At 37.6% G+C, this 22,340-nt stretch overlaps 1 protein-coding gene across 1 annotated transcript in view; it reads left to right on the plus strand.

Moving 5' to 3' along the window:
- Nucleotides 1-21,802, plus strand: part of LOC117324446 (fermitin family homolog 2-like) — a 45,206-nt gene extending 23,404 nt beyond the window's left edge. Inside the window, 8 exon segments of the mRNA XM_033880302.1 lie at nucleotides 13,586-13,693; nucleotides 14,166-14,327; nucleotides 14,329-14,360; nucleotides 14,744-14,871; nucleotides 15,107-15,213; nucleotides 15,812-16,030; nucleotides 16,391-16,537; nucleotides 18,335-21,802. Of these exon segments, the coding sequence (XP_033736193.1) occupies nucleotides 13,586-13,693; nucleotides 14,166-14,327; nucleotides 14,329-14,360; nucleotides 14,744-14,871; nucleotides 15,107-15,213; nucleotides 15,812-16,030; nucleotides 16,391-16,537; nucleotides 18,335-18,640 (1,209 nt within the window). The 3' untranslated portion in view covers nucleotides 18,641-21,802.
- The last annotated feature ends 538 nt before the right edge of the window (nucleotides 21,803-22,340 follow it).

The following is a 22,340-nucleotide window of genomic DNA, read 5'->3' on the forward strand; positions in this document are numbered from 1 at the left end:
ATCAACTGGTCTATATTGAGGCTTGTACGTTATGAACAGTTATAACCATTGGCTGGAGATGTTACTCTTATGGAACATGTTAAAATGTTTGTTGATCAGGAACTTCTTATCACACCAAAAATTGCCTGCAATAAACATCTTTTGTGGATGGTCCGATAGTATTTAGGAAACTCTAACATGAAAGACCATTATTCCTGGGGTGCTTGTTTCAGCAAGTTCAAAAGATAGCACAAGTGGTTGGTGGTTCATTTACAATATAAGAGATTGTACAAGTGGTTGGTGGTTCATTTACAATATAAGAGATTGTACAAGTGGTTGGTGGTTCATTTACAATATAAGCGATTGTACAAGTGGTTGGTGGTTCATTTACAATATAAGTGATTGTACAAGTGGTTGGTGGTTCATTTACAATATAAGAGATTGTACAAGTGGTTGGTGGTTCATTTACAATATAAGAGATTGTACAAGTGGTTGGTTCATTTACAATATAAGTGATTGTACAAGTGGTTGGTGGTTCATTTACAATATAAGAGATTGTACAACTGGTTGGTGGTTCATTTACAATATAAGTGATTGTACAAGTGGTTGGTGGTTCATTTACAATATAAGTGATTGTACAACTGGTTGGTGGTTCATTTACAATATAAGAGATTGTACAAGTGGTTGGTGGTTCATTTACAGTATAAGTGATTGTACAAGTGGTTGGTGGTTCATTTACAATATAAGTGATTGTACAACTGGTTGGTGGTTCATTTACAATATAAGAGATTGTACAAGTGGTTGGTGGTTCATTTACAATATAAGAGATTGTACAAGTGGTTGGTGGTTCATTTACAATATAAGTGATTGTACAAGTGGTGGGTGGTTCATTTACAATATAAGAGATTGTACAAGTGGTTGGTGGTTCATTTACAATATAAAAGATTGTACAAGTGGTTGGTGGTTCATTTACAATATAAGAGATTGTACAAGTGGTTGGTGATTCATTTACAATATAAGTGATTGTACAAGTGGTTGGTGGTTCATTTACAATATAAGAGATTGTACAAGTGGTTGGTTCATTTACAATATAAGAGATTGTACAAGTGGTTGGTGGTTCATTTACAATATAAGAGATTGTACAACTGGTTGGTGGTTCATTTACAATATAAGTGATTGTACAAGTGGTTGGTGGTTCATTTACAATATAAGTGATTGTACAACTGGTTGGTGGTTCATTTACAATATAAGAGATTGTACAAGTGGTTGGTGGTTCATTTACAGTATAAGTGATTGTACAAGTGGTTGGTGGTTCATTTACAATATAAGTGATTGTACAACTGGTTGGTGGTTCATTTACAATATAAGAGATTGTACAAGTGGTTGGTGGTTCATTTACAATATAAGAGATTGTACAAGTGGTTGGTGGTTCATTTACAATATAAGTGATTGTACAAGTGGTGGGTGGTTCATTTACAATATAAGAGATTGTACAAGTGGTTGGTGGTTCATTTACAATATAAGCGATTGTACAAGTGGTTGGTGGTTCATTTACAATATAAGTGATTGTACAAGTGGTTGGTGGTTCATTTACAATATAAGCGATTGTACAAGTGGTTGGTGGTTCATTTACAATATAAGTGATTGTACAAGTGATTCCTGATTTGGCATTCTGTCTAGACTTCCTGAACTGAGATTTCTAGTATTCCTGCTATGTACTTCCAAATTTCTCCGACACCTCAGTCACATTTAGGTATGTGTTACAATATATCCACGTCCCTGTAACAAATTTCTCCGACACCTCAGTCACATTTAGGTATGTGTTACAATATATCCAGTCGTCCCTGTAACAAATTCTTCAAGTACTGGAAGAAAGTGCCCCGCCCACTTACGTTCTGTCTAGACCTGACTTAAATTATACCCATATTATTTGCCAACATCATAAAACAGAGCTAATGCAAACAATGTGTCAATGTTTTAGTCCAACAGTGGGTTTCTGGAGTTTTTTGGCAGCTATGACTGAGTTGAGTCCAAACTTTAAGAGTTAAGAAGACTTTAAAATCCTCATCAATTTGAATGAGAGAAAAAAAAAAGAGAAAAAGAGACCAATAAAAAGTCTTTAAATGAGGATTTTTTAGTCATAAAGAATTGATTGCTACAGCAAACTTGGCATCATTAGGACCACACAATATTCTTCATTAGTAACTATCCGACTTCTTCATCAGTAACTATCCAACTTCATCATCAGTAACTATCCAACTTCATCATCAGTAACTATCCAACTTCATCATCAGTAACCATCAAACTTCTTCATCAGTAACTATCCAACTTCATCATCAGTAACTATCCAACTTCTTCATCAGTAACTATCCAACTTCTTCATCAGTAACTATCCAACTTCTTCATCAGTAACTATCCAACTTCTTCATCAGTAAATATCAAACTTCATCAGTAACTTTCAACTTCTTCATCAGTCACTATCAAACTTCTTCATCAGTAACCATCCAACTTCATCATCAGTAACCATTCAACTTCATCAGTCACTATCCAACTTCATCATCAGAAACCATCCAACTTCATCGTCAGTAACTATCAAACTTCTTCATCAGTAACTATCTAACTTCTTCATCAGTAACTATCTAACTTCTTCCTCAGTAACTATCCAACTTCTTCATCAGTAACTATCCAACTTCTTCATCAGTCACTATCAATTTTCTTCATCAGTAACTATCAAACTTCTTCATCAGTCACTATCCAACTTCTTCATCAGTAACCATCAAACTTCATCATCAGTAACCATTCAACTTCATCAGTAACTATCCAACTTCTTCATCAGTCACTTTCAAACTTCTTCATAAGTGACTATTAAACTTCTTTCATCAGTAAATATCAAACTTCTTCATCTGTCCCTATCCAACTAGCCCCAATACTTCCTGTCAATGGTGTAACAAAGCAGAACCAATCCTCTGACCATCTAGGCCATACAGGAACACTTGTCAGACACTGGTACAGTTTTGACATGTGTAGGTAAAGTTTCCCTGGCTCATTGCCAATAGCTGCAGAAAATGACTGAGAGAAAAGAGATTAATTTTTGTAGAGAGAGATCTATGTATACATATGTACAATGGTATAAGTACTCAGATGTTGGGGACACAGTTGTATATGTAATTATATTACAACGGTCAAAATACACTAGATGTCTGACCCCATCAAATACGCTATCCAGTCCTCAATGCGAGACACGTATCACATATACAGATTCTTGTCTTCTTTGATTGCATTATATATTCACCCTAGTCTTTACAACGCTGAAGGTCAACCGGTAAATGTACTTGCCAAAGTATATCATTACATGACAGCCTTGTGATGCCAAAGTGTATCATTACATGACAGCCTTATGATACCAAAGTACATCATTACATGACAGTCTTATGATGCCAAAGTACATCATTACATGACAGTTTTATGATACCAAAGTGTATCATTACATGATAGCCTTGTGATGCCAAAGTGTATCATTACATGACAGTCTTATGATACCAAAGTGTATCATTACATGACAGCCTTGTGATGCCAAAGTGTATCATTACATGACAGTCTTATGATACCAAAGTGTATCATTACATGACAGCCTTGTGATGCCAAAGTGTATCATTACATGACAGCCTTATGATACCAAAGTGTATCATTACATGACAGTCTTTTGATACCAAAGTGTATCATTACATGACAGTCTTATGATACCAAAGTGTATCATTACATGACAGCCTTGTGATGCCAAAGTGTATCATTACATGACAGTCTTATGATACCAAAGTGTATCATTACATGACAGCCTTGTGATGCCAAAGTACATCATTACATGACATCCTTGTGATGCCAAAGTGTATCATTACATGACAGTCTTATGATACCAAAGTGTATCATTACATGACAGCCTTATGATGCCAAAGTGTATCATTACATGACAGTGTTATGATGCCAAAGTACATCATTACGTGACAGTCTTATGATGCCAAAGTACATCATTACATGACAGTGTTATGATGCCAAAGTACATCATTACATGACAGCCTTGTGATGCCAAAGTGTATCATTACATGACAGTCTTATGATGCCAAAGTGTATCATTACATGACAGTTTTATGATGCCAAAGTGCATCATTACATGACAGTCATATGACAACACAGTGCATCTGCCCAAACATTGTTCTGTTACCTGGAATATAAATTCTTTATTCTGTCACCAGGTAATTGTAGAAAGCAGTAAACTGACATCAATGATAGCAGTTCACACATGTAAATTAGTTGCATATGATTAAGATTTTTTACGAGATAAAGATACTTGTGTTTAATAGTGCCCATTGTACTGTGGCCACGCAACATCCATTTATGCACTGTATTAAACTGCCATTAGAGTCTGGCGTGCGGGGATATCAGATATTTGTGATGTGATTATACCTGGCTTTAATCAATAAATCAGTTCAGGTAGAGTTAATTATGAGTGTGAACAGAGCTGGGGCCTTTCTTGATGGTTGTGGGGGAGGACAGCAGTGTTGGGGCTTTTTAGAGAGTTGTGGGGGAGGATAACCGTGTTGGGGCTTTCTAGAGAGTTGTGGGGAAGGATAACCGTGTTGGGGCTTTCTAGAGAGTTGTGGGAGAGGATAACCGTGTTGGGGCTTTCTAGAGAGTTGTGGGGAAGGATAACCGTATTGGGGCTTTCTAGAGTGTTGTGGGGGAGGATAACCGTGTTGGGGCTTTCTAGAGAGTTGTGGGGGAGGATAACCGTGTTGGGGCTTTCTAGAGAGTTGTGGGGAAGGATAACTGTGTTGGGGCCTTTCTAGAGAGTTGTGGGGAAGGATAACCGTGTTGGGGCTTTCTAGAGAGTTGTGGGGAAGGATAACTGTGTTGGGGCCTTTCTAGAGAGTTGTGGGGAAGGATAACCGTGTTGGGGCTTTCTAGAGAGTTGTGGGGAAGGATAACCGTGTTGGGGCTTTCTAGAGAGTTGTGGGGAAGGATAACTGTGTTGGGGCCTTTCTAGAGAGTTGTGGGGAAGGATAACCGTGTTGGGGCCTTTCTAGAGAGTTGTGGGGAAGGATAACTGTGTTGGGGCCTTTCTAGAGAGTTGTGGGGAAGGATAACCGTGTTGGGGCCTTTCTAGAGAGTTGTGGGGAAGGATAACCGTGTTGGGGCTTTCTAGAGAGTTGTGGGGAAGGATAACCGTGTTGGGGCTTTCTAGAGAGTTGTGGGGAAGGATAACCGTGTTGGGGCTTTCTAGAGTGTTGTGGAGGAGGATAACCGTGTTGGGGCTTTCTAGAGAGTTGTGGGGAAGGATAACCATGTGGGGGCTTTCTAGAGAGTTGTGGGGAAGGATAACTGTGTTGGGGCTTTCTAGAGAGTTGTGGGGAAGGATAACCGTGTTGGGGCTTTCTAGAGTGTTGTGGGGGAGGATAACTGTGTTGGGGCTTTCTAGAGAGTTGTGGGGAAGGATAACCGTGTTGGGGCTTTCTAGAGAGTTGTGGGGAAGGATAACCATGTGGGGGCTTTCTAGAGAGTTGTGGGGAAGGATAACCGTGTTGGGGCCTTTCTTGATAGTTGTGGGGGAGGATAACCGTGTTGGGGCTTTCTAGAGAGATGTGGGGAAGGATAACCGTGTTGGGGCTTTCTAGAGTGTTGTGGGGAAGGATAACTGTGTTGGGGTCTTTCTAGAGAGTTGTGGGAGAGGATAACCGTGTTGGGTCTTTCTAGAGAGTTGTGGGGAAGGATAACCGTGTTGGGGCTTTCTAGAGAGTTGTGGGGAAGGATAACCATGTGGGGGCTTTCTAGAGAGTTGTGGGGAAGGATAACCGTGTTGGGGCCTTTCTTGATAGTTGTGGGGAAGGATAACCGTGTTGGGGCCTTTCTAGAGAGTTGTGGGGAAGGATAACCGTGTTGGGGCTTTCTAGAGAGTTGTGGGGAAGGATAACTGTGTTGGGCCTTTCTAGAGAGTTGTGGGGAAGGATAACCGTGTTGGGGCCTTTCTAGAGAGTTGTGGGGAAGGATAACCGTGTTGGGGCTTTCTAGAGAGTTGTGGGGAAGGATAACCGTGTTGGGGCTTTCTAGAGAGTTGTGGGGAAGGATAACTGTGTTGGGCCTTTCTAGAGAGTTGTGGGGAAGGATAACCGTGTTGGGGCCTTTCTAGAGAGTTGTGGGGAAGGATAACCGTGTTGGGGCCTTTCTAGAGAGTTGTGGGGAAGGATAACCGTGTTGGGGCCTTTCTAGAGAGTTGTGGGGGAGGATAACCGTGTTGGGGCTTTCTAGAGAGTTGTGGGGAAGGATAACTGTGTTGGGGTCTTTCTAGAGAGTTGTGGGGAAGGATAACTGTGTTGGGGCTTTCTAGAGAGTTGTGGGGAAGGATAACTGTGTTGGGGCTTTCTAGAGAGTTGTGGGGAAGGATAACTGTGTTGGGGCTTTCTAGAGAGTTGTGAGGAAGGATAACCGTGTTGGGGCTTTCTAGAGAGTTGTGGGGAAGGATAACTGTGTTGGGGCTTTCTAGAGAGTTGTGGGGAAGGATAACCGTGTTGGGGCTTTCTAGAGAGTTGTGGGGGAGGATAACTGTGTTGGGGCTTTCTAGAGAGTTGTGGGGAAGGATAACCGTGTTGGGGCCTTCTAGAGAGTTCTGGGGGAGGATAACCGTGTTGGGGCTTTCTAGAGAGTTGTGGGGAAGGATAACCGTGTTGGGGCTTTCTAGAGAGTTGTGGGGAAGGATAACTGTGTTGGGGCTTTCTAGAGAGTTGTGGGGAAGGATAACTGTGTTGGGGCTTTCTAGAGAGTTGTGGGAGAGGATAACTGTGTTGGGGCTTTCTAGAGAGTTGTGGGGAAGGATAACTGTGTTGGGCCTTTCTAGAGAGTTGTGGGAAGGATAACCGTGTTGGGGCTTTCTAGAGAGTTGTGGGGGAGGATAACCTGTGTTGGGGCTTTCTAGAGAGTTGTGGGGAAGGATAACTGTGTTGGGGCCTTTCTAGAGAGTTGTGGGGAAGGATAACTGTGTTGGGGCTTTCTAGAGAGTTGTGGGGAAGGATAACCGTGTTGGGGCTTTCTAGAGAGTTGTGGGAGAGGATAACCGTGTTGGGGCTTTCTAGAGAGTTGTGGGAGAGGATAACCGTGTTGGGTCTTTCTAGAGAGTTGTGGGGAAGGATAACCGTGTTGGGTCTTTCTAGAGAGTTGTGGGGAAGGATAACCGTGTTGGGGCCTTTCTAGAGAGTTGTGGGGAAGGATAACGGTGTTGGGGCCTTTCTAGAGAGTTGTGGGGAAGGATAACTGTGTTGGGGCCTTTCTAGAGAGTTGTGGGAGAGGATAACCGTGTTGGGGCCTTTCTTGATAGTTGTGGGAATCATTATGGTCTTTGATATTTGGTTTCCATGTAAATGCCATCAAGAAATGAACACAATATAAAAAACTAGTAAAAAAGTGATGTGGTAGTAGTAATAGCTGGTGTGTTTTTATCTGGGTTTGTGTTTCTGATTCGTTAACCATCTGTAAAAGGTAGTATTCCAACTATTTCTACACCTCCCGGTATACTTAAGATGTTAAGATGGCTGTGAACCATCAAGTTCTAAAATCTGCTAACAATATAGCACCAAGTGATAATTTCATGGTAATGTTAAACAACACCGAGATCAGTCATCTGTAGCTGGTGCCACAGATGTGAGTCAGCATGGTTAGTACAAGTCTAAATTACCGGCATGTGTCCCCCATGACCCTCAGGACTAGATATTATCTTATGACACAGCCAGGTATGAGGACGGTGTCTATACCCATCATTACCTGTAATGGTAGTAAGGACAGCAAGTTAACACTACTAGGGAAAATACCCATGGATATGATTTAGATTATACAAACGTTATAAAAAACATATTGCAAATTATCTTTTTTCAGATCAGCTTAGAGTGACATCTTATCTTCCTGTTCAACCTACTGGCCTTTGATAGCTCAGTTGTGATAAATAGATCATAGAAAATGGACAAAAAGGGTTTTGTAATAAAGAGAACCATACCCCTGCAAGTCACCATTGAACACAGATACTTATATCAGTTCTGTAACTATTAGCTACCCCATGCCTGGTAACTAAGGAGTTGAGGTACTTTTATCAGTTCTGTAACTAAGGAATGAAGGGACTTGTATCAGTTCTGTAACTAAGGATTAAAGGGACTTGTATCAGTTCTGTAACTAAGGAGTAAAGGGACTTGTATCAGTTCTGTAACTAAGTAGTAAAGGGACTTGTATCAGTTATGTAACTAAGGATTAAAGGGACTTGTATCAGTTCTGTAACTAAGGAGTAAAGGGACTTGTATCAGTTATGTAACTAAGGATTAAAGGGACTTGTATCAGTTCTGTAACTAAGGAGTAAAGGGACTTGTATCAGTTCTGTAACTAAGGAGTAAAGGGACTTGTATCAGTTCTGTAATTAAGGTGTAAAGGGACTTGTATCAGTTCTGTAACTAAGGAGTAAAGGGACTTGTATCAGTTCTGTAACTAAGGAGTAAAGGGAATTGTATCAGTTCTGTAACTAAGGAGTAAAGGGACTTGTATCAGTTCTGTAACTAAGTAGTAAAGGGACTTGTATCAGTTCTGTAACTAAGTAGTAAAGGGACTTGTATCAGTTCTGTAACTAAGTAGTAAAGGGACTTGTATCAGTTCTGTAACTAAGGATTAAAGGGACTTGTATCAGTTCTGTAACTAAGGAGTTAAGGGACTTGTATGAGTTCTGTAACTAAGGAGTAAAGGGACTTGTATCAGTTCTGTAACTAAGGAGTTAAGGGACTTGTATCAGTTCTGTAACTAAGGAGTTAAGGGACTTGTATCAGTTCTGTAACTAAGGAGTTAAGGGACTTGTATCAGTTCTGTAATTAAGGAGTTAAGGGACTTGTATCAGTTCTGTAATTAAGATGTAAAGGGACTTGTAACCAAGGATTACAGGTACTGGTCAGTACAGGTTTACTTGTATCAGCTTTGTTATGAAGGCAAAGTGTTCCACGTATCATTTACTTCCTGTTGGATGACTGTGCCAGGTAGATTCCAGCCTTAATCTGCCAGTGCAGTGTAAAAGTGACTAACAAAAGGATTCCTTTTATCTGAGGAAATAACTGGATCACATAAGTGATGCAGTCTAAGTTTCTGTACTTAATGTCCCAAGCTGTACATATGTGTAGGTTGATTAATCGATGATGATAAACGTCCTTATTCAAAGATAGTTGATCCGCCTCGTATATGTAGAGGATTTCTATTACAAGTACAACATCCTGTTGAATCAGTCTGTAGACTTGGAGCTATATGTTTTTACTGTTTTAGCTGATTCAATTCTCACAATTCTTGACTCACAGAGTACTGTCTTTTATGCTATTCCCTGAGGTAGCAATGAAGGTGAAAAAAGCTAGACATGACAAGACATCCATTAGCTCTAGACTGGTGGAAAGGATGGAATTCATTAACCAAATTACCTAATGTACATTACTCATTAAAACCCCGTCCTTATAGAAGATGCCACCAGGATATAGACACAGAGGTCGTACTGAGGTTTAACTCTGACGTGAGTTGTAATTGAGATGAATACAGTTAGAGCCAAAACAGTGGGCATCATCAGGCAGGAATACAAATCATTTTCAATACAGGCAATAATACAGTTATACAAAACTTTATGTTTGAGGCATTTTATGGTGAACTTTTAATAGATTTTATAATAATTGTTGTATTATTTACACCCAAAGTCTAAGCTAATGGAGTAATGCCAACACCAGTCTGTAAACTTATAGAGGACTATAAACACCATTACCACAGTCATAGTAATACAGGAGTTTTGACTGAGGCTGCTGAGGTTGGAACTGAGCCAAGCTTGTGCCAAATTGGGGTCAAAGGTCAGGGGAGAGTAGGATATGCATGCATGCACTTCAGGTATACACACCAAGGTATAATTAGAGGCAGCAGGCAACTCTTGTCCCAAATGTATCTTAATGTATACACACACTGCCATAGTTGATATCTCCACTGGCTTAGATACCTATATATCTGTTAGCTATTCACGAACTGCTGCTAAACACAATCCTATTTAATTTGTGATACCACATACACATTGAGCAAGATGGCCTATTTCTCGAATGAAACCACTCTAAATTTAATTTTGAATATTATTTGAATCAGACAAGTTTTCAAATTACCCACATTTAACTTTCATCAAAATGAAGATATATAGACTTTAATTGCTTATTACCCCGGCTTCTGAATTCTATAATGGTCAGTCTAGACAGGTATTGCTGATTTACCCAGGTTTCTGAATTCTATAATGGTCAGTCTAGACAGGTATTGCTGATTTACCCAGGTTTATGAATTCTATAATGGTCAGTCTAGACAGATTACTCTCTCCATTTCACAGATGTTTACACTTGATGAAACTTTGCAGACTATTGAACAATGTACATTTGTTCATATAGCACAAGGTGTGTAGTGTAATATACATAAACAGGCCCCTTGTATGTTGATCAGTGAAGTAGTCACCAGCTACCACATGAAGCCATTGTCAATTGATGACCCTGGCCATCTATGAGGTGTTCAACCAAGCAAACAACCGTAAAGCATGATCCCGGGTAAAAATCTTCATACTGGTACAGGTATATAGTCAGTCAAGCTTTATAAAAACAATTCAATGTAAAAATGGCTTGTTGCTGTCAAAAATAAAAATGTAAAAATGACTTGTTAATGTCAAAAAACAATTCTAAGTAAAAATGACTCGTTACTGTCAGTTGTTTATGGTGATACAGAGAGTCCAGTGGTGGAGAGGTACTTGATAATTATGAGTAAGTGGGAACAGGATCAGGATTAAGATACTTGTGTTGTTGTTTTGATACAGACATCCAAGAAGTTACAAACAATTTGAGGACCACTTGAGCTAGTTTGTATCCGGAATGTTCTATAGTTTTAAGTAGTATTCTTATATAAAATTGACCTGGTTTCTCGTAGTTTTAGATTGTTATTAGTTGAATTGATAATTTTGAACTCTAGGCTTGGGGATACAATGTTTTAATCATATTTCAATATAGGTAAACTGTATAAAGTATCAATATTTCTGTGGTATGTGCTGTACCTTCATGGCCAACACACAAACTATTGTTTGTGGTTTAATTCATAATCATCCTTATTTGCATTTGCAACTTAGCACCACCTAAACATGGAGTGTATCATATTGCTCATTAAAGTACATAGATTATAAGCTGGTATTTAGGGTAATTTGTTAACTTCAAACATTCACTATAGATTTCCAAGTTAAAGTTCTTTTGAACTGGTGTTAGGTTTGGTATCCATGAATAAACATGTTGAATCAAATAAAAATTGTGGAATAAGGAATGTTTGAAGTCTGTTCTAGTTTCAATATTGATTCAGAAGTAAAACTTTACTGGTTTGTAGTGCACAACAGGATTATTTTTTTGCTTTCTGCATGTCATGCAGCAAAGGTTTTAGCAGGTCAGTATTTCACAAATGTAATTTGAAAGTTTAAACTTGCTTCAGTTATATTTGTAACCATTATACCTTATACAGGTAATGATAAGCTCTTATCCAAAGGTGATCAACATGTGAAACAGTAGAAATACAGCAGGATAAAAAATAACCGAGTCAAGACGACCTACTTCATCACAAACACAAAACATGACATCAAGGTCTATATGTTTCTTTGTGTAATTCCTATGTTATTGTTTATTAGTCACAATAGAGACCACTATGACTAATACCTTTATTTTAGAGGAGTATGGTGAACAGAAATAGAACTTAAATTAGTCTCAATTACTGTAATGTACTACAGTACAAAGAATGTTTGGGAGACCTAGATTTTAGTCTGACAGGTATAGACCTTTAATGAGGATGGCCCTATTTAGCCAGATCCTCTACAGTATCATGTTTTGATAGTAGTTTCTGTGAGATAGAGAGTGCAGGTATTTTTGGAGTGTGTTGATGTTGGCTTATAAAAAGGTATTTTGGGTATCAGAACAGGTTTAATTTCATTTCAATTAAACAGTGTTACTTACTTGAACATGTACAGTATCATGTTTTGATACAATCTTTGAGATAGGGAGCAGCTTTATTTTTGGAGTCTGTTGATATTGGCTTATAATAAGGTATTATTGATATCATAACAGACTTCGTTTAATATCATTAGAACAGTAAGTGTTATTTACCTGACTCTGCTTGGAAATAGTGAGACTTTAAATGATACCATGCTATCTATGATATCCACTCCGGGGCCCCCCATGCACCCCCCCCCCCCCCCCCCCATCCGAGCTCCCATTCGAGCCCCCACCCTCTCCTATCCGAGCTCCCACCCCCATCCGAGCCCTCCACCCACTCCTATCCGAGCTCCCACTCCCATCCGAGCCCTCCACCCTCTCCTATCCGAGCTTCCACCCCCATCCGAGCTCCCACCCTCTCCTATCCGAGTCCCCCACACTCTCCTATCCGAGCTTCCACCAGTTACCACCCCTAACCTCTATCAGACGACCTCTCCTATCCGAGCCCTCCACCCTCTCCTATCCGAGTCCCCCACCCTCTCCTATCTGAGCTTCCACCCCCATCCGAGCTCCCACCAGTTACCACCCCTAACCTCTATCAGACGACCTCTCCTATCCGAGCTCCCACCAGTTACCACCCCTAACCTCTATCAGACGACCTCTCCAGTATACTCCTATATATCTTGACATCTTGTTTCTCTCCCCCTCATCTCCACGGTCATTGAACTACATCCAAATGATGTTTCACAGTTTTAAGTGTGCCTCATCAAAGATCTCTATATTTCTATGTGCTATGGTCTCTTTTGATGAGACTAATACAGCTCCTCTGATGTTTTGGTCGGCCAATCTCATGTTAAAAAGTGTTTACTGAATATTTACAAGGAGTGGGAGTATTGTGTTATCGGTTCTGTGATCTACATTTGCACTGAGAAGATTGAATTTTATTTATACACATTGGACTCATTTAAGAAGTATTTCTGATCAAACCGTTTACTTTGCTCTAACTGCTTTTTCAATAACAGATATTATCTCAGAAGAAACCAAAAAAAAAAACTCATTATAATTACGTATATTTTTGCATCTAAGATCAAGTTTGTTGAAGGTTATTTATAGAGCATGCTACCACACACATAGACGAGGTTAATCCCTCCTTCCCCCCACATACCGGGTAATACTGTATACAGGTATACAGATGCCATAACCAATAATAAAAAACATCCTTGCTACTCCCACACCATCATTATAATGTCATAGACATTCTACCTTTACTGCTTTATACACCAACACCTTTATTATCCCAAAAAGATTTTTGTGGTTTTGCTTAAAAGAGGCTGATGTGTTGGCTAGATTTGTAGAAAGTTGGAGAATGTATGACATTGAAAGTTTTGTAAAGATTTGAATAAGTTTTCCAGCAGAGAGAGTTGATAACCTACCAGTCCAACAGGCTGTATACTATAGTTCTACTTCTCTGAAAGCTTTAAGTTTAGGAGGAAATGCATGACCTTGAAAGTAATGCAAAATGACTTGTGTAGGTGTGTTCTGATCCTGTGACCTTGACCTTTGTTTAATTACAGTATGATGCTGTCAGGATTAACCAGATCTACGAACAGGCCAAGTGGAATATCTTGTCAGAGGAAGTGGACTGTACAGAGGAGGAAATGATGATGTTTGCAGCACTACAGGTACATCACTATGGCTGTATAACTTTAGTTACCATGGTAACACATTTTAAGGCCTGTCAGAGGTTGCCTTGGCAACAGATTTTAATGTCTGTCAGAAGCAAGTGGTATACTGTAGTTTGTAAATAAACGATGTCTGGTCACAACATGTGGTTTGTTTACCCTGGAAATTGAAATAGAAATTCTTTGTAGACACAAAATCTGTTAGGTGCTGAGTGTAACAGATGATGGCTATTACAATACATCTTCTGGCATGACAAGGTCTTCAGGAGAAAGCAATTTATGGAGATGAGATCATGTGTTCTTTTGGTAATTCATGTGTACATGCCCTCTACCTCAATCATGAATAATGATGATGAATTAAATCTAGAGAGGTGTGGCGATATATTGTGTATCAATGTAAGGGAAATAACTCTTACTTCTTTGTAACCACTAGGTCAAAAAAATAATAAAATGTTCAATTTTGATATTTAAGCTGCAAATCCAGACACAGGCAAGTCAACCACAAGCTAACGACTCCATGATGGACAATGGCGGTCACTCATTGGACACAGATGATATAGACGCTGACCTCACAAACCTAGAGGAATCATTGGAAGGATCCATGTTGTCATCACCAGGGGATATTACTGCGATTCCCTGAACTTAGTGATGAAATAAAGTTCCTTAAGTATGAAAATAATCAAATTTTGCAACACAAGTTACAGTTTGTAAAGATGATAGGCAATTTATTTTCGCATTGATCGCCTCATATAGGACATAAATATGACAGAATACCAAAGAGTTTCACAATTGTAAAGCTCAAGTAGAACTATAAGCACATAACACCAAGTACAGTGTTTATGGATTTTGATAGATTAATATGTGTTAGGTCTAAAACAACAGGATCTCCCTACAGTATAATACTTATAAAATGTAGGTATACTTCAGCCCCAATGCTTCAGTCTCATTTAATTAAGGTATTTACTGTGTTAAACATTGCTCTAGGTTTCTGCTGAAGTTTGAAAAGTGATTTTACTGTCTTATTGACAAAGTATCTTTTACCTTTTTCAGACCAAAAAAATTACTGCTTCGCAAGAGCTACAGCAGGGCATGGTGTACATTCAAAGACACACACATTGCTTTTTACAAGAGCAGGGGTGACTCCCAAGGTGCTCCTTTCATGAGAATCAACACCAAAGGTATGTCATAGGTCTTCATCAACACCAAAGGTATGGCATAGGTCTTCACTACAATTGACAAAATTTATTTCTGTAGATATTAACAGGAAAATATAAGAAATAAGATAACATTTATCTTATAAATTGTTATCATGTAAAATATTTAATGCAGCTTAGATTTTAAAGCTACAATCAGTTTAATAGTTGATATTTAATGATTTGCATGATAATGACGTTTCTTGCATTGATATTTCAGGATGTGAAAGTCATCCAGATTTGAATATATCTTCAAAAAAATATGGTATGAAGTTGTTTGTACCAGAATCTGATGGAATGTCTGAAGTCTGGCTGCGGTTTGATATGGTAAGTTATCAGTAAATATATTGCCTCGTAAAAACAATCAGAAATGTTGTTATCTGTCCTATCTATATGTATAGGCTGTAATTTATGGCCATATTCCAAATGTGTTGTGAGCATAATAAGAAAACAAAACAGATGCGTATTCTTATGAAAATTTAGAGGATTAATTTACAAAGATACAGACATTTTGTATTAGGTCAAAAGGGCTTTAGTATCTGTATAAAAAAGACTGTATATAGCCCATACATGTATACTCCTTATTTAGACCAATCTGACACTTGTATATACTGTCAACTTTGCTTACAATAGATTAAAGGAGACCTTGGAAAACACTTCATTTCCTATATTTAGTTTTCTTTATTCATAATATATATCTGTATGTGATTGTATGTTTGTAATTTACTTGTGTCTTGAAAAAGGGGTGGATTACCTCAAAAATTGACAATTCACTCGTCTGAACGTCTGTTTGTTAGGATCCAGTACCTGTAAACGACATATATGTAATGAAGTAATTTGGGTCTTGGCTTAAACTGAATTGTTGTTGAAATTTTATCTTTGGTGATAATTTTCAAAGTTGACTGTAAATGCTTTATGTTTACAGGAAGAGCAATACTGTAAATGGATGGCAGCCTGTAAACTGGCATCCCAAGGAAAAACCATGGCAGACAGTTCGTATGAGACTGAAGTCCAGAGTCTGAAGACGATGTTGAGTCGCCAGCACTTGTCGACACAGCCAGGCACATCTCCTACAATACAAGTCGACATCAACTCAGAGGACTTTGTGGCTCCTCGCTTCTATAAGAAATTTAAATCTAAACAGGTGTGTATGCAAATGTTGTTACTTGTGTGGTGTTTATATTCTATATGTTGCTCTCTGTGCTAATTTGGATTCACAGAACTAAACAGGATCCCTCCAAACAGGATTATATCTCTCCATTCTTGACGTATGATTTCAAATTTGGTGGGAGACTGTAATATAAATGTAATAAAATAAATATTTTATTTATCACATTCTAATTAACTATTACCCTGATGGCACTCATATTGACAATAATTTACGACCATTGGACATTTCTGCAGGCTTATATCTATACTACAATAGCTATATAGTCCGATAGGTGTGACATCTTGTGATGTCAGAGAAGCATTGTTTACAATATGTTGATACATGATGTTACAGCTACAACAGAGAATACTTGAGACACACGCTAACGTACAGAACCTGAACTTGATTGATGCTAAGATGGCCTTCATCAAGGCTTGGCAGGCCCTCCCAGACTTCGGCATTACCTACTTCATCATTAAACAGAAAGGCGCCAAGAAAGAGGTATTAAAGGGAAATCTGTCTTTGTTTCCAATAACATCACATGGAGATCTAATGACAAATCTGTAGTATAGAAAAAAAATAGAGTATTTAAAAACCAGGAGAAATATTCTTTTTCTACCGAAAATACAATTATTGTAAATTGTTCCTTGGAAACTTTGTTTTTTATGTTAGAACACATTTTAATGCAGATATCATATCTTACTTTTTTCCTGTCAGTCAGGCTTAAGAAGCTTATGTAAGGCATTTGTTAATTTAAGAAAGAGTTCAAAATGAAGGAGTATTCTATCTATGAGCTGAGATAGCTATTCAATAATATAAATACATGTACAGTGGAACCTCTATAAACCGAACATGCATGGGACATGACTATTTGTTCGGTTTATAGAGGGTTCGGTTTGGAGAAGTTGATCGAAAAATGACCGGTCAAATTCCGGATATAATTGGTTGGACGATGTTTTATTAGAATGCACCCGATTACAAAACGGCACGTTCATACTTAGACAATTTGGATTGTCTGAATAATATGCATATTATGAAAGTTAATCAATGTTTATATTGCAGAATATATAAGAAAGGCAAATGACTATAACAATAGTTTTAAACAGTATTTTCACATGTACAACTACACTTTATGATCGGCCTACATTTTGTTACATCCGGTGAAGCTTCGTCATGTGGATGGGGCCAATAGTCCGATACGGAATATTTTACACATCAAATAATATTAAAGGGTGTGAAGATGTTTTGTTTCAATATCAATTACAATTGATCAGATTATACTGGTCGTATTTCCGACATCGCTGTTGTCTAAAAAAACATCACGGCTTCTTTACGAAAACAACCCCTTTTGGGCCTCATTTAAATTAAATGCGAAACTCAGGCTTCTAGCTCTACTTGCATTGAGAAGATAAACGAACCGACGCGCTTCAATGAAGTGTGGCATTGTTTCATAATTGTCGTGTTGATTATACACTAGGCCTTCCGTCATAATGCCCCCCTTGGGATATATATTGGATACCTGTACAAATCACCTACGTAGGTCCCGAGACAATAAGGCTTCACACAATACCCGTCACAGTTGTTGTTTCACGGTTGACTGGCCTGACCTCGTGTCATAATCGCTCAGGTAAGGCCGGTTTTCAGAAGTAATTTTTGGTATATTTTAACAGGAACCGGACACAAAATCAGTCCGGTGTTCGGAATTCAGAGGGATCGGTATTTGGAAGTTTTTTAATACTATAATAAAGAAGGACCAATTCCGTACAATGACAATTCGTTCGGTATTCAGAGGTGTTCGGTTTTTAGAAGGTTCGGTTTTCGGAAGTTGCACTGTAGTAGTTCAGTACTATCCTACATAGGGGCTGAGATAGCTATTCAATAATATAAATACATGTAGTAGTTCAGTACTATCTCACATAGGGACTGAGAGAGCTATTCAATAATATAAATACATGTAGTAGTTCAGTACTATCCCACATAGGGGCTGAGATAGCTATTCAATAATATAAATACATGTAGTAGTTCAGTACTATCCTACATAGGGGCTGAGAGAGCTGATTGAAAGTTGATAAACAACAGACCGTTTTTATTGATAAAAATAATGTAGCTTAAAGTGTTTATTGTGGTAAAAGTGAAATTTGTTAAATAACTTCAAGATCAGCAGATATTAATTTTGATGTATCAAACTTCTCCAAATTAAAAAGAAAAAATTATAAAAAAAAATTAAGCCATATATAAAGTTAAAACTTTTGAAAGTTTACACAGGTTTGACTCATACAAGCTGATATTGTTTTACAGGAGTTGTTGGGAGTAGCGTACAACAGGATCATCAGGATGGATTTATCATCAGGGGATTCACTGAAAAGCTGGCGCTACAACACATTGAAAAGCTGGCACGTCAACTGGGAGGTGAAACATGTGTTTCTGGAATTTGAGGGAGAAAGGCTAACATTTTCATGTTTAAATGCTGACTGTAAAGTGGTTCACGAATACATAGGAGGATATATATTCTTAACAATGAGATCACAGGACAAAAACCAGACCTTAAACGAGGAGTTATTTCACAAACTTACAGGCGGATGGAATAAATCTATTGTCTTGTGATCAGAACATTAGTGCCTATCATTATCACATTGGTTTCTCAAAAAATTGACAGATGTTAATGCCTTTACTGGTCACTTAACGGTCAGTACAACTGGTCACTTAACGGTCAGTACAACTGGTCATTGAACAATCAGTACAATTGGGGCATGAATTCAGTGCAGAGAGAGCCGGCCAAGGATGTATAGCACACAGACTCCCAATATGTGGCGCTAGTTGTGTTCACAATCAGTGTATTCAAATGGAGGCTTTTCAGAGAACCCTGTTCAACTGGATGCCAGTCATGTCAAGCAGACATACTTTTAATAAATGGATAAAATAAAGTGGAAAGTGATAATATGGTTTGAAATTTGTCATAGTGATGACTTTTATGAGATAACCTAAGCAAATGAATGTCCCTAAGTGTTCTGTATAACCAGGTTACGGGGAGATATGCTTGTGTTGTCGGATGCCAGTTTTTGTATCACCTGAATCAGACTGAGAAATGTCACACTACTGTCAGTCAGAAGTGAAAACATATACAACATTTATTTTTAGTGTTAAGGCAGTCTTTGCTATCAGTGTTGTATAAATGCACCTGTTCATGCATGATCTTCAAATTATCTTCATTACGTAACTTCTATTCTACCCAGAGTTCTGGATCCTCTAAATGCTTCCATTGTATGGGGAAAAGAGTATAATATTTTGCCCTACCCAGGGGTCCCCTCAATGCTTGTATGGGATTGAAGGTCAGTACTGTCATCTGTTTGACCTTGGATTTTCTCTGAATTATATAAGGATAGTTCATACCCGGTGTTTGACAGCTACACGTATTGTGTCTGGAGAATTTTTAATTTGGACAAGAATGAATTCAGTGTGTTATTTTATAACTGGCTTGCATTTACCAGGTCTCAAAGTATACTTATATATAAATTGTAAACTGACTGGATTATGAACTTTCGAAATATTTTTATATGATAACTTGATCAAGCTCTATAAATAGGCATTAAAAAAAAAGAAAAACAAAAACAAAAATTTTAAGGGAATATAACTCTGGTTTTGTATTTTAGGTTCATTTAATTGGAAATCCACTGCCATTCGGCCCAAGAAAATGCTTCCAATACCAATAGAGTTTTTATTCGGGTGCATAGATATATATATATATAGGACAAGTTAATACAGTTTGTCTAAAATAGGCAGGAAACGATTTGTGTACGAGACGAGTGTACTTTACCCTGGGGTAACAGTGTTACATGTATGATTCAGACGATATATTCAAGTGGTATTATTGATGGGGTCAGTAGTACAAGTGTTTCGTAACAGGAAATACATCATTTTCTATTCAATACACATAATCCCACTAAAATTATACAACTGATTAAATAATTGTATGTTCTTTTCAAGACATTTTTATTATGAAGTGTGATTAACTTTATTTTAGCGGAGATGAAAATCTCTGTAAATTTTTATTATCCCCATATGTGATGCTCATAAAATGATGCTATTCTGTTACCCTGGTAACCATTTCGTGGTGCATTTTGATGTGTACTTGTATATATGTCCATGTCATTCTTGTCAATATGGTTTCTGTTGTTTTGTTTTTATGTGTGTTTGTAAAAAAGAAAACAAATTTGCAGAGTTATATAAAAGCTGTATACATTGTATAGATATATTTATGTCATTTTATAATATATTATCAGTATAAATTTAAATCAATTTGTTTCTGGTGCTATGCCCTTTATTTTCTGTAGTACTAGTGGTTATGTTTATTGTTTCTAGTATGTTAGTTTTGTCCGTGAAATGTTGACCTATAAAATTTAGAAATTATTGCTCTCAACATCTATGCAGTATTTGAATAGAAGGCTGCTTAATGTTTCTGTCACCAAAAAAGCTCTCTAGTGGAAAAATATATATTCATTGTTAAGACCTGTCTAATGTGATTTAATATTGATAACTACAAAGGCAATAATTGAACTCTGATATTGGACCTCTTCTGTTTTCCTGTGGAAAGGCCAAACTTTAAATTCATCATCATAGTGGAAACCGATATGTCAGGATAGTTCTATTTTCATTATTATTTGAGAACATATAATGTTTCATCATCACACCAAAATATTTAACAAATGAAAAAAATATTATTTTATCTAAAATTATTTATAATGTACAGCACCTTAATGCTATAAGCTGTTTGTGGCTGCTTTATCGATGGAGTTAAATTTTCTCTTAAACCTTTATATACATGAAGACGTTATGCAGTGAATGTAACTTTTTTATATTTTTATTTGAAATATTCATTTTCCTATCATTGTTGAACCATTTTTTCAATTTTGATTTTTACCATATTTCGCTTGTAAAGGCTGCTTTGTCATCATCACCAAACCGTTGATTTATATACATATTCATGAATCATTTACAAGTTTCTACATGCTCTTAAATGTCAGCTGATCAGATGTGGTCTTGGACTGACTGGTCAATGACACATGGTCATACTGACCAGTTGTGGTCACCCTGTGTATAGATAGACAGGTCATCTTTCTGGAGCTAGACCAATACATGTAGACACAGTTACATCACACGGCTTGTATGCAAGCTTTATAGTCTTCCAAGTTAAATTGATTGAAAACACAGATTTGGAGAGCTGGTCTCGAAAGTATATTGTTTTAATGTTATCTGACAAGATCCTATCACAAAAGTAACATCAAAGATGTGTAAAAATGTTCATAAATGAGATCGATATAAACATGCATTTATTCCAACAAAGTTCACTGTGATTTCAATATTGCTCAATAACCTGTGTTGAAACAAACTTTTTGTATGTATAGGTATAGGCGTTTTAAAATGTTGAAATCTCAGGGTTATTACACATGTATTTGGATGGAATTATGAACATTAATGGACAGTAAATGGGAGTCTCGGTTGTTGGTCAGCTCTGTGACGATGTCCTGGGATATTGTTGTTTGCTATGGATGTAACATTGAGTTAACATGTTTTACACATTCATACTGTGTCTTATACCGCCATGTTTGTAGCCTTCACGGCCTTGTCCTCACCCTTCAGGCGCCGTGAGGCACAATGATGAGGACGGGTAGGTGGACAATGGTGGACAGCTGTGGTTTGTTGATAGAGAAATATGTGCCTCTCTGATATTACCGATAGCTAATATGAAATAAACAATTTTAAAACGTTGGTGGTAATTGTTTTAGTTCTTTCTGCAGGGAGATGGTTATAACGAAAGGCCAATGTAAGTGGTGGGAGAATTTTGAGTTATCTCCCTTCCAGTGGTGTGAAATTGTACAACGGATAGTGGATTTCAATGGTTTACTACCACATAGAAATTACATTATCTGCTACTGCTGCCATTTTGATTCAGCAACTGTAACACAAATTGGAACTTTCCTTGCCTGGCCAAGACAAAGTGGAACCAGAATTATAACCAATATTTTTTTCTTTGATTGGACTGGAGACATAAGAGACGTGTATTATTTACTGATCAGTAACTTTAAGTATTTACAGAGAGACAAACAAGCATACTTCATTGAAAAGTCTTTTATTTTCCTTCTATTTGTTATACATGTTAGATTTTAAGCCATGATATTGGGTCACATGTACTAGAAAACAACCTCTCATACAACCGTTCCGTTTACAGTTTTGTACATGAACTAAGATTACAACATGTAGATGAACATTCCTTCATCAGTGACTTCATTTAACATTGCATGATATA

This window comes from Pecten maximus, chromosome 3 (genome assembly GCF_902652985.1).
Source record: "Pecten maximus chromosome 3, xPecMax1.1, whole genome shotgun sequence".
NCBI classification, from domain to species: Eukaryota; Metazoa; Mollusca; class Bivalvia; order Pectinida; family Pectinidae; genus Pecten; species Pecten maximus.